The following is a 13,292-nucleotide window of genomic DNA, read 5'->3' as shown; positions in this document are numbered from 1 at the left end:
GCGCGAAACCTAGGGAACGAGCCTCAAACTGCTGTCGTTTTAGACTATGACAGGGGAGTGTTACCTGAAATGTAGTCAATGCTTACATCCCGCATCCAGGAAAAGAGTAGAAAATGTTTCGCGTATGCAGAAATGCATCCTAGGATTTGCAGGTCCGGCCCCCGCCGCGGTGGCTCAGTGGTTAGGGCGCTCGACTACTGATCCGGAGTTCTCGGGTTCGAACCCGACCGCGGCGGCTGCGTTTTTATGGAGGCAAAACGCTAAGGCGCCCGTGTGCTGTGCGATGTCAGTGCATGTTAAAGATCCCCAGGTGGTCGAAATTATTCCGGAGCCCTCCACTACGGCACCTCTTCTTCCTTCTTTCACTCCCTCCTTTATCCCTTTCCTTACGGCGCGGTTCAGGTGTCCAACGATATGTGACAGATACTACGCCATTTCCTTTCCCCAAAAACCAATTATTATTTTTGTTCCCCCGCCAGAATGTTTTCGTCAGCACTGCAGAACCATAGAAAGCTGGACGAGCAAGCTTAAAAAGCATGTAGCTAAGGCAACAGTAACTTTAGATGGACAGGACGCCCCAGCGATAGCCGACAGCAAGCTACTCCACATGTGGGAGGCAAAACGCGGGTTAGAACGCAGGCTTAAAAAACAAAGGTGGAACCGGAACCTGAAAAGGAGGATAGCTAGAGACAATAAAGAAATCGAGAGGTACGCCATGCAGCTATGTGAACATAATTGGTGCGGCGTATGCGATGATATGGAGAAAGGATTGAGTCTAGCCAAGACGTGGAATATCCTACGCTACCTGTTAGACCCAACTCAATCGAAAACTCTAACGAACATTAAGCTAAAGAAAACTAGACATGCCTACCAGGGGGAAGACAAGGATTTCATAAAGGAAATAGAACAGACCTATATAGGAAATATAACTTGCTCGGACTTGCCGGCCTATAAAGGTGCAGTAAGAGAGGAGCTCGACGCACCCATAACGGAGGCGGAGGTTATAGCGGAGTTAATCAGACTTCAAACGAAGTCCGCCCCAGGGCCGTATGGTATAACAAATAAGATACTTAGAAATATAGATGACGAGTCCATCATTGCTCTCACAAAATACATGCAATAAGTATGGGAAAAAGGAAAGTTACCCAAGCAATGGAAAGAGGCCAGCATAATTTTAATCCCCAAGCCGGGTAAGCCACCCAAGCTGGAGAACCTCCGGCCATTATCCCTAACCTCATGCGTAGGAAAGTTGATGGAACATGTAGTTCAAACGAGAATAACTCGCTACATGGAGGATAACAGCTTATGGCCTGATGAGATGGTCGGATTCAGACCAAAGCTAAGCACTCAGGATGTAATGTTACGCCTGAATCATGACATCATGGACTCCAGTTCTAGGGATGCAAAAGTAATTCTTGGGCTGGACCTCAAAAAAGCTTTCGACAATGTAAAGCACGAGGCGATCCTAGAGGAACTCCAAGCGATAGGAGCAGGACAAAAAACCTATGACTATATAAAGGACATTCTGACAAATAGAACAGCAAAAATCAGATATCAAGACATAGAGTCGGGAGTAATTACGCTAGGGAGTAGGGGCACCCCGCAAGGATCGGTCTTATCCCCGCTTCTATTTAACCTTGCTATGAGAGGTCTCCCGGAAAAGCTCAAAAAGATTGGCAACATACACTTTAGTATGTATGCTGATGACGTAACCATCTGGATCAATCAGGGCAGCGATGCCGAAATAGAGCATAAACTACAGGAGGCAGCGGATGTAGTGGTAAACTACGCAGCGAATAGAGGGCTAGCGTGCTCACCAGAGAAATCCGCGCTTCTGGTGTATAATCCTAGGCACTTGAGACTCAGAGTAACAACTTCAACATCACGGTCGGAGGACAACCTGTGCCGATGGTGGATAGGATTAGAATATTAGGACTGCATATTCAGAGCGACGGATACATCGGGGAAACCCTGAAGAAGCTCGAGGGATATGCGGCGCAAGCCATAGGGATATTTAGAAGAATAGCACTTAAAGGACGAGGGCTCAGAGAGAAAAGCTTGATCAAGTTGGTGCAAGCATACGTTATCAGCAGGATAAGCTATGCTACACCCTACTTGAAGATCCGCGCCTCAGAACAGGATAAACTAGACACGATCATAAGGGGATGCTACAAACGGGCCCTAGGCCTGCCCATAAGCACCTCCACTGAAAGACTCCTAGACATGGGTATTCACAATACATGGAGAGAGATTGCTGAAGCCACGAGAACGGCGCAGCAAGACAGATTAAGCCAATCAAACACAGGAAGGGCGATTCTAAGCATGGTAGGACTCCAGACGAACAGGGGTATTCTAGTAAAGCGGGAGATCCCAAGGGACATCAGAGAAAAGATCAAGGTAGATCCTTTACCCAGAAACATGCACCCTACATTTAACAAAGCAAGGAGGGGAAAGAGAGCTGAGGCGCTCACCAAACGCTTCGGCGAAATGAATGAGAAAGCAGTGGCGTACACGGATGCGGCTAGCGGGAAACTGGTAGCAGTGGTGGCAACGGTCGTTAGTGGCCGGGGTACAGCTGTCTCTTCCGCAACCATACGCAGTCGAAATCCAGAGTCGGCTGAAGAAGTTGCAATAGCGCTCGCTTGCGTGGGAACGGAGGCACAATACATAATTAGCGATAGCAAGACTGCTATCCAAAATTATGCCCGAGGCAGAATAACTCAGGAAGCACTGCGAATCCTAGAGGGACGCAGAATAAATAGAAATATTAGTCTCGTTTGGACACCAGCCCACGAGGCAGTTCCAGGAAACGAGGCGGCAAACGCCCTGGCTCGAGATCTCTACTTCCGAGCCGCGGCAGGACCGCCCGATAGCAAGGAACTGGATGAGAGACTGATAAATTACACAGAAATAGTGAAAAATTACATACTAAACAGGAGACTCTTTCCTCCCCCGGACAAAGAGCTCACTTACACAGAGGCTACGGCTTGGAGGAGACTACAGGCAAACAATTTCATACACCCAGTGTGGGCATCACATGTCTTAAAAGATGAGGATATTGATGATAAGTGTAGGAAGTGTGGGGAGAGGGGGACCCTCGACCATGTGATTTGGCAATGTGCGGATTCTCCAGGGTTCCGAGAGAACATAGACAGTAGAGACGCCTGGGAAACCCTTCTGCAAAGCACGGACCCCGTCGTGCAGAAGAAAGCGGTCCATCTGGCGATAGCTGCCGCGAGGTGTCAGAAACTCCTTGCCTGTCTCTAGTAGCGGAGGTCCCGGCCCCTGCACCTCGGCCTGCGTGCCGGAGGTAGGGAGTAGGGGGCCTCCATTCTGATGGCAAATAAAGGTTTATCATCATCCCCAGCTGAACAACAATAGTAGTCTAACCTCAGCTAGATAATGATAAATTGCTTGGATTTCTTTGTAAGCGAACATTGGGTACATGGCCATCTTTAGCTCATAACTACGTACACCACCGCATAGTTAAGAGGCTATGTATATCACCTCAATGAGTTCAAAAGGATAGAAAGACAACAAGAGGAATAACAAGAAGGTAGGTCTGATGAAATAGAGAAGCTGCTATAATAGCAGCTCCTGTTAGTAGAATACTTTCCTGTAAATTTTTTTTGCAGAATATTTTTTCTGTTCCTTTTCCCCTTTCAAATAACCTCCACTACGTAAACCAGCATGTCGGTTGTTTTAAATACATTGTAAAAAAGTAGTCTTGTCCAGAAAAGGCCCTTCTCATTCACTTTTCCCATTTCTCTCTTTCCCAGCTTCGCTCACCTTAAATGTGGCGTGGGCGTCCTTATCCACGAAGCGGAAGAACGGGAACTTGTTCCTGCGCATTGGGGAGACAGGTTAGAGAGAACACCCAAATGACGAGCGACCATTCAGAGTAACTTTAGTTATCGAGCTACATGTGTTGCTCATATCAATCGTACTGAGAAGCGCAGTTCGTTAAGGAAGTTTTAAGTTGGGCACATCTTGAAGAGAGCCGCTCACACGCTAGACAAAATGCCTGAAATGCCCGGACTGCTGCTTCGTACAGTCTCCGTGACGCGGCGCAGTCCGTCAGGACCCCACGTGACCATACTGAGCCGGGGGACCCCCAGAACTTAGCAAGGGGAAGGTGTAGGACTGGGGGACACGAAATGTCTGGATTCGTCATTTTTGGCTAGTTCAATAAGCATTGAAACACTTGGGAGACGGTGATGCAACCTGAGGTCTTCGCGATCAGGCAAGATACCTTCTAGATCGTTCGTGCGAAGAGGGGGCTCACCTCAGTGCCTCGTAGATGTGTTGCACGCGCAACATTTGCCGCGGACTCTTGTGGATAACGTTAGCGATGTGCTGCACCAAGAAGCCTGGCGGCCTCCGAAGGCAGGTGCCCGCGGGCAGCAGTTCTCCCAGGGGACCAGGTGGCGTCCTGTCCACCGTGCATGTGTCCTCAATACTCGGTAGCTTCTGGCGTCTGACGGTCCACTGCCAGGCAGCTCCTGCGACGGATGGCCAACCACAACAAATGATGGTGGCGCCAGGCAGCAGTACCATTCTCTTAAGCTGCGCCATTTGTGCCCTGCACAGTTCTTTTCATTTGCGCCAGTTTTCACTTTTACAATTCCTTCGAGCTGTTCCATTTCCCACGGGTTCCGCTCTTTTTAGCACCGCAATGAGAGAACCGCGCACAAACTTAAGTCGACTTCCAGCAACAGGCGTTGTGGCGTCTCCCTAAGTGTGAACCAAGCCCAATGTGGCAAAAGAAGTAGTTAAGAGTTCAGACTGATAGAAAATTCTGTGCAATATGAAACAGTTTTTAAAATCCGCCTCCAAACACATGCTGATCTAGAGGCTTCGTGTTGAACGTCATTATTTTTTTATCCTCGCAGTCCAGGTATAAAGACAAAAGCCAGCGCTGTGGCGTTGCACTATTGCACATGCCTCTGCGTTCTGTATTATTAACAGTGATGGTTATGGCAATGCAAACCATTTTTTTTAAATCTCTGCTGATTCGCTGTGAAAGTTACGACGCTAAACGTGTTGATGGACATCGAAAAGCGTTTAATGCCCTTTCACCTTAGATCAAGTACTCACAACGTGGGAAACATATTGCTAGCGGCTCTACCTTACACGGTATACAAATGATTTATCACTTATAATGAATAATACATATTTGTGCTGGCAATCCTCAGTTACGCGTGGATGAGATACAGATATTTTAAAACGCAGGAAAACACGATGTGCTGCTTCTGTCCAACACTATCGGTAGTCGTAACGTCTACAGCGGACATGTATGGGGTTTAGTACATGAAATGGGGGTGCACGGGGAGGGCTGCCCAGTTGTATCAAATTCGCCTTGTCAGCATAGGGGAGGACTTGGCAAATCACTCATGCGTCAGATGATGAGAAAACAAGGAGTGTCGTTACTGTTAGCGGGAGAAAGACGACCGCAGTGCTATCACTTCGTAGAAGACACAACCCGATACCGAGAGTGTAGGGCTGAATCCGCTAGCACATTAGAAGTGGCCGGCCGCAACCACCACCGCACTAACAACGAAAAGTACACGGTCGTGGCGCAAACCGTCAATAATTATTAGGCAAATAATACGCAACAACGTTGGCAACCTCTTTGCAATGTCTCATGACGTCATGGAGACCGCGCCTGCGCACACTTAGCGCTGCGCTTGTTAAGTGGGTAGGATAAAAGACGCAACCAGTATAACAACACAGCTGAAAAATTTCTCCCATTACAGCAGATTTCTGCTTTATTTTGGCCTTGAACTTTAGTAAAAAAAACATTTTGTAGTGAGAATGAAATTTTCAGTACTATTGTGCTGTCCCTTGTCCTACCGGAAAGAAAAACAGAGAAGTATCAATTATAAATACTGGATTGCTGCAGAAAAATAGCACAATACTACAGAAAAATCATCTGTCGTTTCCGCAAATATACAGGACAAATTGTCACAGTTTGGGCGCGATTCGGTAAGATTTTTTTCGACTGGAACTCCATTTATTGGCGCCATGACACTGTGCACTTGCATGGCGTCAGTACATATACAACCCCACTACCATAAGGATTTGCCCCTTTTCGCTGATTCTAAGTGCAGGACAAATACATTGACTGCGGCATCCCGTATCTGTGGGCCAGGTTTGCTCTGCGCAGCCACCCATTTCACGAGGGGTCGAGCACTAACGGCTCAAATGCAAACACGCACACCCATGCGCGTATTGTGACGTGCATCAGAGCGAGGACCGTCACTATAGCTTCAGGAATGCGTCTACATGTGCTCCTGGGGGAGTACAGTGCTAACCATGTTAAAGGCAATACGAAAAACCGGATTACCAGCTGCATGCTATGCACGTGAAGTGGTAGCTATGTGGTTAGGTGGGGAGAGCATCTGCGGGTGCAAGTGCACAATAGACATTGAATATTTTGGTGTACGCCCACGCTAATAGGTCTGCACTATTCTCTGGCAGATCTTAGAAGCTTTCCGGCTCTACATAAAGGGACCCCCTACGGACACGGTTCGAGGCACACATCCCTTTCATAATAGGACCTAAGGTGAAGGGTTTTACCATCCTGTTCACATCAGTAACGAATCCGTTCTGCCGACTTCTTTTACCTACATTGGTCCAGAGACAACAGGTTCTTCGACTTGGAGACCTGCTTCGGATATGTGTATCGTCCGGGACGAAAATAACACTGCCTACCTCGGATTTTAATTGGCCGACAGGAGTGCACCGGACAGCGCAAGTGGCACACAACTCTCACTCACCGCGGTGTCTCTTCTTCGTGCTTGGTTTGCCGCAGCGGTGTTGGTGGCCAGCACTAGATGGAACATCGCTCGCTGCTTGCACTACGGTGCTCATGTCCGGCATGATGCTGGACACGTAGGCATTGGAGAGAGCATCTGTTTCCTCTTCGACCTGTGGCAGGGACGACGAGCACAGGTCACAATGCGCTAGCCTCTGCAAAACTTGAACTGCAGAGAGAAACTCTACTAACGGAGCTATAAATTAAGCCTACTAATGATGCCTCACCGAGCAGAAGAAAATGGGCGTAGTATTCGTGAGCTCTACTCAGCACGAGTACTTTCGTGTAATAGACTCCTTTTAAGACTCAATAAGAGGGTGATCGACTCAATAATAACTTAATACTATTACAACTGCACGGAGGAAGGTGTCAGATCGGAATGGTCTGGGAATTGGGATATGTCGAAACCGAAAATAACGCTCTTCTACTGACAGAACACACGCCGCGTATGTAGATAGCGTGATAATGTCACGTTATATTCAGCTATGTAATAATCCGACCACAGATCACGTGACACAATAACGTCGCCTAGGGTGCTCACTCCCCGGCCTGTGCATTTCTCAAGGCGTAGCCAGGCCCACCAGGACAACTGCATGAGATCACATGTGCGTATGACAGCCCCCGCGGTGGCTGAGTGGTTATGGCGCTCGGCTGCTGGCCCAAAAGACGCAGGTTCGATCCCGGCCTCGGCGGTCTAATTTCGATGGAGGCGATATTCTAGAGGCCCGTGTGGTGTGCGATGTCAGTGCATGTTAAAGAACCCCAGGGGGTCGAAATTTCCGGATCCCTTCACTGCGGCGTCCCTCATAACCTGAGTCGCTTTGGGACGTTAAACACCCATAAACCAACCATAAACCAAATCTGAGCGTATGGCTACACGTAGCCATTTTCTCGTCATGTCAATTTTGAGGGCCATATCAGGATTATACGTGCACTCCTGAAGGGAGAGGTGCTCTAAGGTGTACTGCACACGTATCACAACTTTTTCGCTTTGGATGCAAGGCGAGAGCTTTGGAGTTCCTTCGATATCAAGTCGTCACGCAACAAGAAAAGGACAATTAGTCAATGAGTATGCGCACTGAGACATGCACCTAGTGATAGTGACGTCATAGGCATATGGTGAAGTCCTTTAGGACAAAAGTCTTTTAAGGTGAATGCATTCAGGGTAAAGGCCTTCTGGTTAAAGCACTTTCGGTTGAAGGCTTTTATGTGAACGGTCTTTATGGTAAAGGCCATTAGGTCAAAGGATGCTTTCGCATTTTTTCAATATCACCACATTCTAGACTTATGCCAGTTTTTAACAATCAACTGCTGTCGCACAATCCTCCACAATCTACTTTGCATTTAGTGGTTTGAATTTGCTTGCAGTGGGTGGCGCTCTTTGAATTGTCCTTTGTGGACACACGACATCCGGTGCAGTTATCACCGTCTCAGCCAAAGAGGAAACTTATGCCGTCAGACCAGTCGTCAGCGAGGTTATGGCGTGAAAATAACTCTAGGGCTACTGCATTAAAAAAAGCGAGTAGCGTGGAGGATGGAGCAAGAAGGAAGGACGCGCGGGGTGCAAGACTGCACTCTGGCGCTCAAACATGAAGCTCTCAGGAAGGTTGCAAGCAGTCATAGACGACCAATGCTGCAGGCATTTAGAACACCTCTGCAAAATATAACAATAATGTGGCCAAGTCGTTTAAAAGGCGGACTCTAGAAAGCAGCGAGGCGTTCCCTACAGGAGGATGAGGTCCCTAGTATTTAGCCTCCACCGAAATGCGACCGCCGCGGCCAGGATCGAACCTGCGTCTCTCGAGTCCGTGGTAGTTCTCCAATGACAACTAAATCCTTCAGCTGCTAAAGATCTTCGACTCGAATAATATCCAGGAGAAATACCCTCCCTCTAAAACGTGCCACCCTTGAATTACATAACGAGGTGCCATGTTAAAGTGGCTGTTTCTAATGCGAAAACATTAGATGGCTGTATCCCGAATTCCTTGTCAGCAAAACATTCTCAGCACGATTACGTCGTTCTGTGAAGATAAATGTGGACAACTTTGACTTTGTTAGATAGTAGGTGATGAGATCTTGCTATAGAAAACATTTGATTGATGAATTGCAGTTACATAATTAATTTTTACACTTCGACGACACAATAGTCACCGCCGTCGACATAGCACTTGGACGTGAGAAGTAAAATACACAAAACAAAAGAAATACAGGAAACATAAAAATAAGTGAAAGAAAACAAAATTGAAAAAGAATATAAAAGTAAAACATAACAAATATAAATAGATCGCGCACTGACTTCGTGGAAATAATCCGCGTTCTGGAAACCTCCATGCTTTCGCATTCCTCTGTGTAAGGAGACTTAAGTGCACTGGCAATTTTTGGCTGGAAGCGATACATTTAGTGCTACCACTTCTGGAAGTTTGGCATTCTTTACCCTCGACAGCATCCGCGCCTAATGACATCGGGGAAGCAGCGAGGGCTTGGCGGAGTGGTACGCTGCCCATCCGGATGGCAGTGTCCCCGGACGCGGGGTGGAATCGCTGTCGCACTCACCTCGGCGCCAAGCGGCTTCACATCCGCCGTCCCCGATTCGTGATGCATAGCCGTAGCTACGGCATCCGAGTCGCTTGTCGCTGGATTTTGCTTCTCGCTTTCGCACGTCCGGGCTCGTCGTTGTCCTATGCATCCGCCTCCGCTGGCTTTCCGTTTTCGGCCTGCGTCAGTGCAAATGTGACGGCTTGTGCTTTCTGAAAAACTTTTTCTCGAGACAGGCATCCGCTGTCTGTCTTTACAGCAGAATCTCTTAACAGTCAGACTCTATAGTATACCGTTCTTGTTATATAACACAAGGACAGCTCCAGTTTTGTGGAGTCGCAGGACAAGTGAGCTTGCCGAATGCTTCTTTAAAACGAGTACTTGATCTTTTCTTGGTGTTCAAAGCCTTTCGCATCAGTGTGCGCAGGTCCGGCGACCATTTAGTACATGGTCAAGCGATTTTCGAGCACTCTTCCCCCCTCCCCCCATTTTCCCGCATGTTTCCAGCAGCTAGCGCTGTGCTTCGGAATAAAGAAGTTCACCCTCAGAGGCAAGATCTGTTACCATCAATTTTCCTGCATCTCCCACGTGCAAGGGGAACAGGCGAGTGCTGCTTGCTCAAAGATTACATGACTGAGCGCGCACTGATCATTCATAGGCAGGTACATGCTGACAGTGAGCTGAATGTGGGACGGAGGCCGGCCAAGGCGGGCATGAGCTGTCTGTTTCAACTTGAATAGGAGCACCGCTACCTTCAATGATTTTTGTAGCCACACAGCTAAGTCAGATAAAACTCAAGAAAGAATTGGCATTTCCCTTTCAAAAGAGAGCCTTCCAGCAGTGAGTTGTTTTGGAGGTGGTGGTAGAGATCAACACATAGGGCGGTGATGGTGGAGTCTTGTGTTGTATACTGTGAACATTGGTTGGATTCGAGAATGGTTGGGGGAGATCGGATTAAGGGCCCCTCGGCTTGTGTAATCTCGAACTAGGCCGTTCGCGACCTAATTTCCTTCCAAGACTTTGTACGCGGGGGTCCATGTTATCTTATATTTGATGGATGTATTAGACTCGGGGTTGCTGTGACTAGCGGGAGGAGTATTTATGTGCCTTGCCTGCAGGGAGGATCTGACAAGCCGCTTGTGAGTCGGCCACGATGTGGTACTATCGGCCGGTAGCATTCCCGTGCGGTATGGCCAGGGCTATCGCAGTCACTTAGGCCTCTTGTATGGTAGAGTTTTGTATGGAAAGGGAGACGAGTTGTTGGCAGTTGGATTTTACTACGATAGCTACCGCTGCGTTCCCATGGGGAGAGGGAAATAGGGGCCTCGTCTACGTCGACTGCCTTACCACTCTCGCTGTCATTTGTCAATTCATTCTGAGCTGTATTTCGGCATTAATGGGAGTGGGTGGACATGTTCTTGGGTACTGGAGCTACGTGTATGCAAACTCTGTTTGCCAAGAGAATGTTGATTGAGTACAGTCTACAACCAACATTTCCTTGGCGTTTCGATGGAGGCAAAACGCATAAAGGTACCCGTGTGCTGTGCGATCTCAGTCGATCTCAGTACACGTTAAAGATCCTCACGTGGTGCGGAGTTCCCGTTTCGAACCCGACCTCAGCGGCTGCATATATCGATCGAGGCGAAACGCAAAGGCGCCCGTGTGCTGTGCGATGTCAGTGCACGTTAATGACTGACTGACTGACTGACATGCATCTGAGCAGAAGAACGAAAACGAAAGAGCACGGGCCTGCCTCCTGGCTCAAGCCGAGCCACGCTCGCTGCCGCGTACTGAAAGTAGGAGGCGGTAAATGATAGGAGAGTAAAGAGTGAAAGAAAAGACGCGCCGCCCTAAATGTCCCCAGGCCGATCCCAGAGGCAGTGAAATACCGAGCCGACCCGTCCCAGAGTGCTGCAAGCCAAGCACACAGCAACACTCCATAAAAAAATTTAATTTCTTATGTCCAAGTACCCGCTGCAGACATTAATCAGGTATCAGGCATGAGGTATTGCACGTTAATGATCCCCAGGTGGTCGAAATTATTCTGGAGCCCTCCACTATGGCACCTGTTTCTTCCTTTCTTCTTTCACCCTCTGCTTCATCCCTTCCCTTACGACGTGGTTCAGATGTCCGCCGATATCTGAGACAGATACTTCGCCATTTCCTTTCAATAATAATAATAATAATAATAATAATAATAATAATAATAATAATAATAATAATAATAATAATAATAATAATAATAATAATAATAATAATAATAATAATAATAATAATAATAATAATAATAATAATAATAATAATAATAATAATAATAATAATAATAATAATAATAATAATTATTATTATTATTATTATTATTATTATTATTATTATTATTATTATTATTATTATTATTATTATTATTATTATTATTATTCTGGACTACCTTGCGCGTTCCCTAATATGTTTCACAGCTAGTGAGAGCTAGCGAAAAATCAATTTCTATTTTCATTCTGGAGCCCTCACAGCGACATCTCTTTCTTCCTTTCTTCTCTCACTCCCTCCTTTATTCTTTTTTTTACGACGCCGTTCAGGTGTCCACCGTGACCTGACAGATCCCATGCCATTTCCTTTCCTAAAAAAACAATTTTCATAATTATGGAGGCCTTGTACGATGCTTATGAGGCGACATTGGGTAACAATTCATTGTGCTTTCATTAAAAGATTGTCATGAAAAATGCGCGCTGACGCTAGTACGAATGCTTGAAAATTTCACGGATAGAAATTACCAACCTCTTTGCGTTTTTATGGAGGAAAAATGCTAAGGCGCCCGTGTGCTGTGCGATGTGAGTGCACGTTAAAGATCCCCAGGTGGTGGAAATTATTACGGAGCCCTCCACTACGGCACCACTTTCTTCTTTCACTCTTTCCTCTATCCCTTCCCTTACTGCGCGGTTCAGGTGTCCGCCGATATATGAGACGGATACTGCGCCATTTCCTTTCCACAAAAACCAATTATTATTATTATTATTATTATTATTATTATTATTATTATTAATATTATTATTATTCTGCAGTCCCATGCGCGTTCTTTAATATGACTCAGAGCTAGTGCACAGGATATAGAATTTTTCCTTGCACCGCTAAGCTGCTTTTTGTAAAGCTGATAGTTCAGCCGGGCTGAGCCTCAGCCAAGTTTAACCTAGTTGAGCCGAGTTTCAATATGGGCTGCAATTGTGCCTTCGCTTCACTGCACCTGCACCGTAGCCTTCGCAACGACGCCACCGCATGCGCTAGCACCGCTGCTGGCTTGGCGCATGCGCTCTCCGCAGCTGGTTCGCCGTCTGACCTCGTGACTCACCGCGTGCCTCGCTAAGAGGAACGCAGTGCTGGCGTAGTCAGTGCGAGCTTGTTCCATGCATGATAACGAAGTCGGGTCGTCTTCTCCGAGCTCTGCGCAGTAAAAGGAGGCTTCGGATAACTCTCCCCCTTCGGACGGTGGGCACGTCAGTCGCGCTTTAATCTAAGTGGCGGTAGTGACAGTGGTGCGCTGCATAGGTTGCCGTTGGGAACGCTGTGGCAGAAACGCGGCACTGAAACTATAAGACGTCGGTGTTCATTGTGCTGATTGACATTGCCGTTCAAAATGTTCTAGACTCCAATTAGGACTGGTTTATTGAAATAATAATAATAAGGAAAGATAAAATTTTTGCTAGCCCCGGCAACAGCCATCGACACTGAACCATCTCAGCTGCGGCAGAGGATAGAAAGCATAGCAGGCGCAATGAAATGAAAAAGGTAGGAGACAGTAAGAGAGGATAGGGGAAGATCCCAATGATTTAAATGGAAGGACTCATGACTGGCTCCCTGGGTCAGTGGACGAATCTCGCTTTGAGTTAGATTGAGGTGATGAGAGAGAGAATGATGTGGGCTGCATGCATTAGCGCTGACAACGTTG

At 47.1% G+C, this 13,292-nt stretch overlaps 1 protein-coding gene across 1 annotated transcript in view; it reads right to left on the bottom strand.

Moving 5' to 3' along the window:
• LOC144128370 (uncharacterized) overlaps nucleotides 1–9,418 on the bottom strand; it is a 36,679-nt gene extending 27,261 nt beyond the window's left edge. The window contains exons 1-4 of the mRNA XM_077661735.1: nucleotides 9,371–9,418; nucleotides 6,780–6,930; nucleotides 4,286–4,502; nucleotides 3,790–3,844 (exon numbers count right to left, since the gene is read on the bottom strand). Coding sequence (XP_077517861.1) covers nucleotides 3,790–3,844; nucleotides 4,286–4,502; nucleotides 6,780–6,930; nucleotides 9,371–9,418 — 471 coding nt within the window. The remainder of the gene's footprint in view (nucleotides 1–3,789; nucleotides 3,845–4,285; nucleotides 4,503–6,779; nucleotides 6,931–9,370) is intronic.
• Between the last annotated feature and the right edge of the window lie 3,874 nt (nucleotides 9,419–13,292).

This window comes from Amblyomma americanum, chromosome 1 (assembly GCF_052857255.1).
Source record: "Amblyomma americanum isolate KBUSLIRL-KWMA chromosome 1, ASM5285725v1, whole genome shotgun sequence".
In the NCBI taxonomy this organism is placed as follows: domain Eukaryota; kingdom Metazoa; phylum Arthropoda; class Arachnida; order Ixodida; family Ixodidae; genus Amblyomma; species Amblyomma americanum.
Note: the sequence above shows the minus strand (reverse complement) of the source record. Positions and strands in the feature narration are given on the sequence as shown.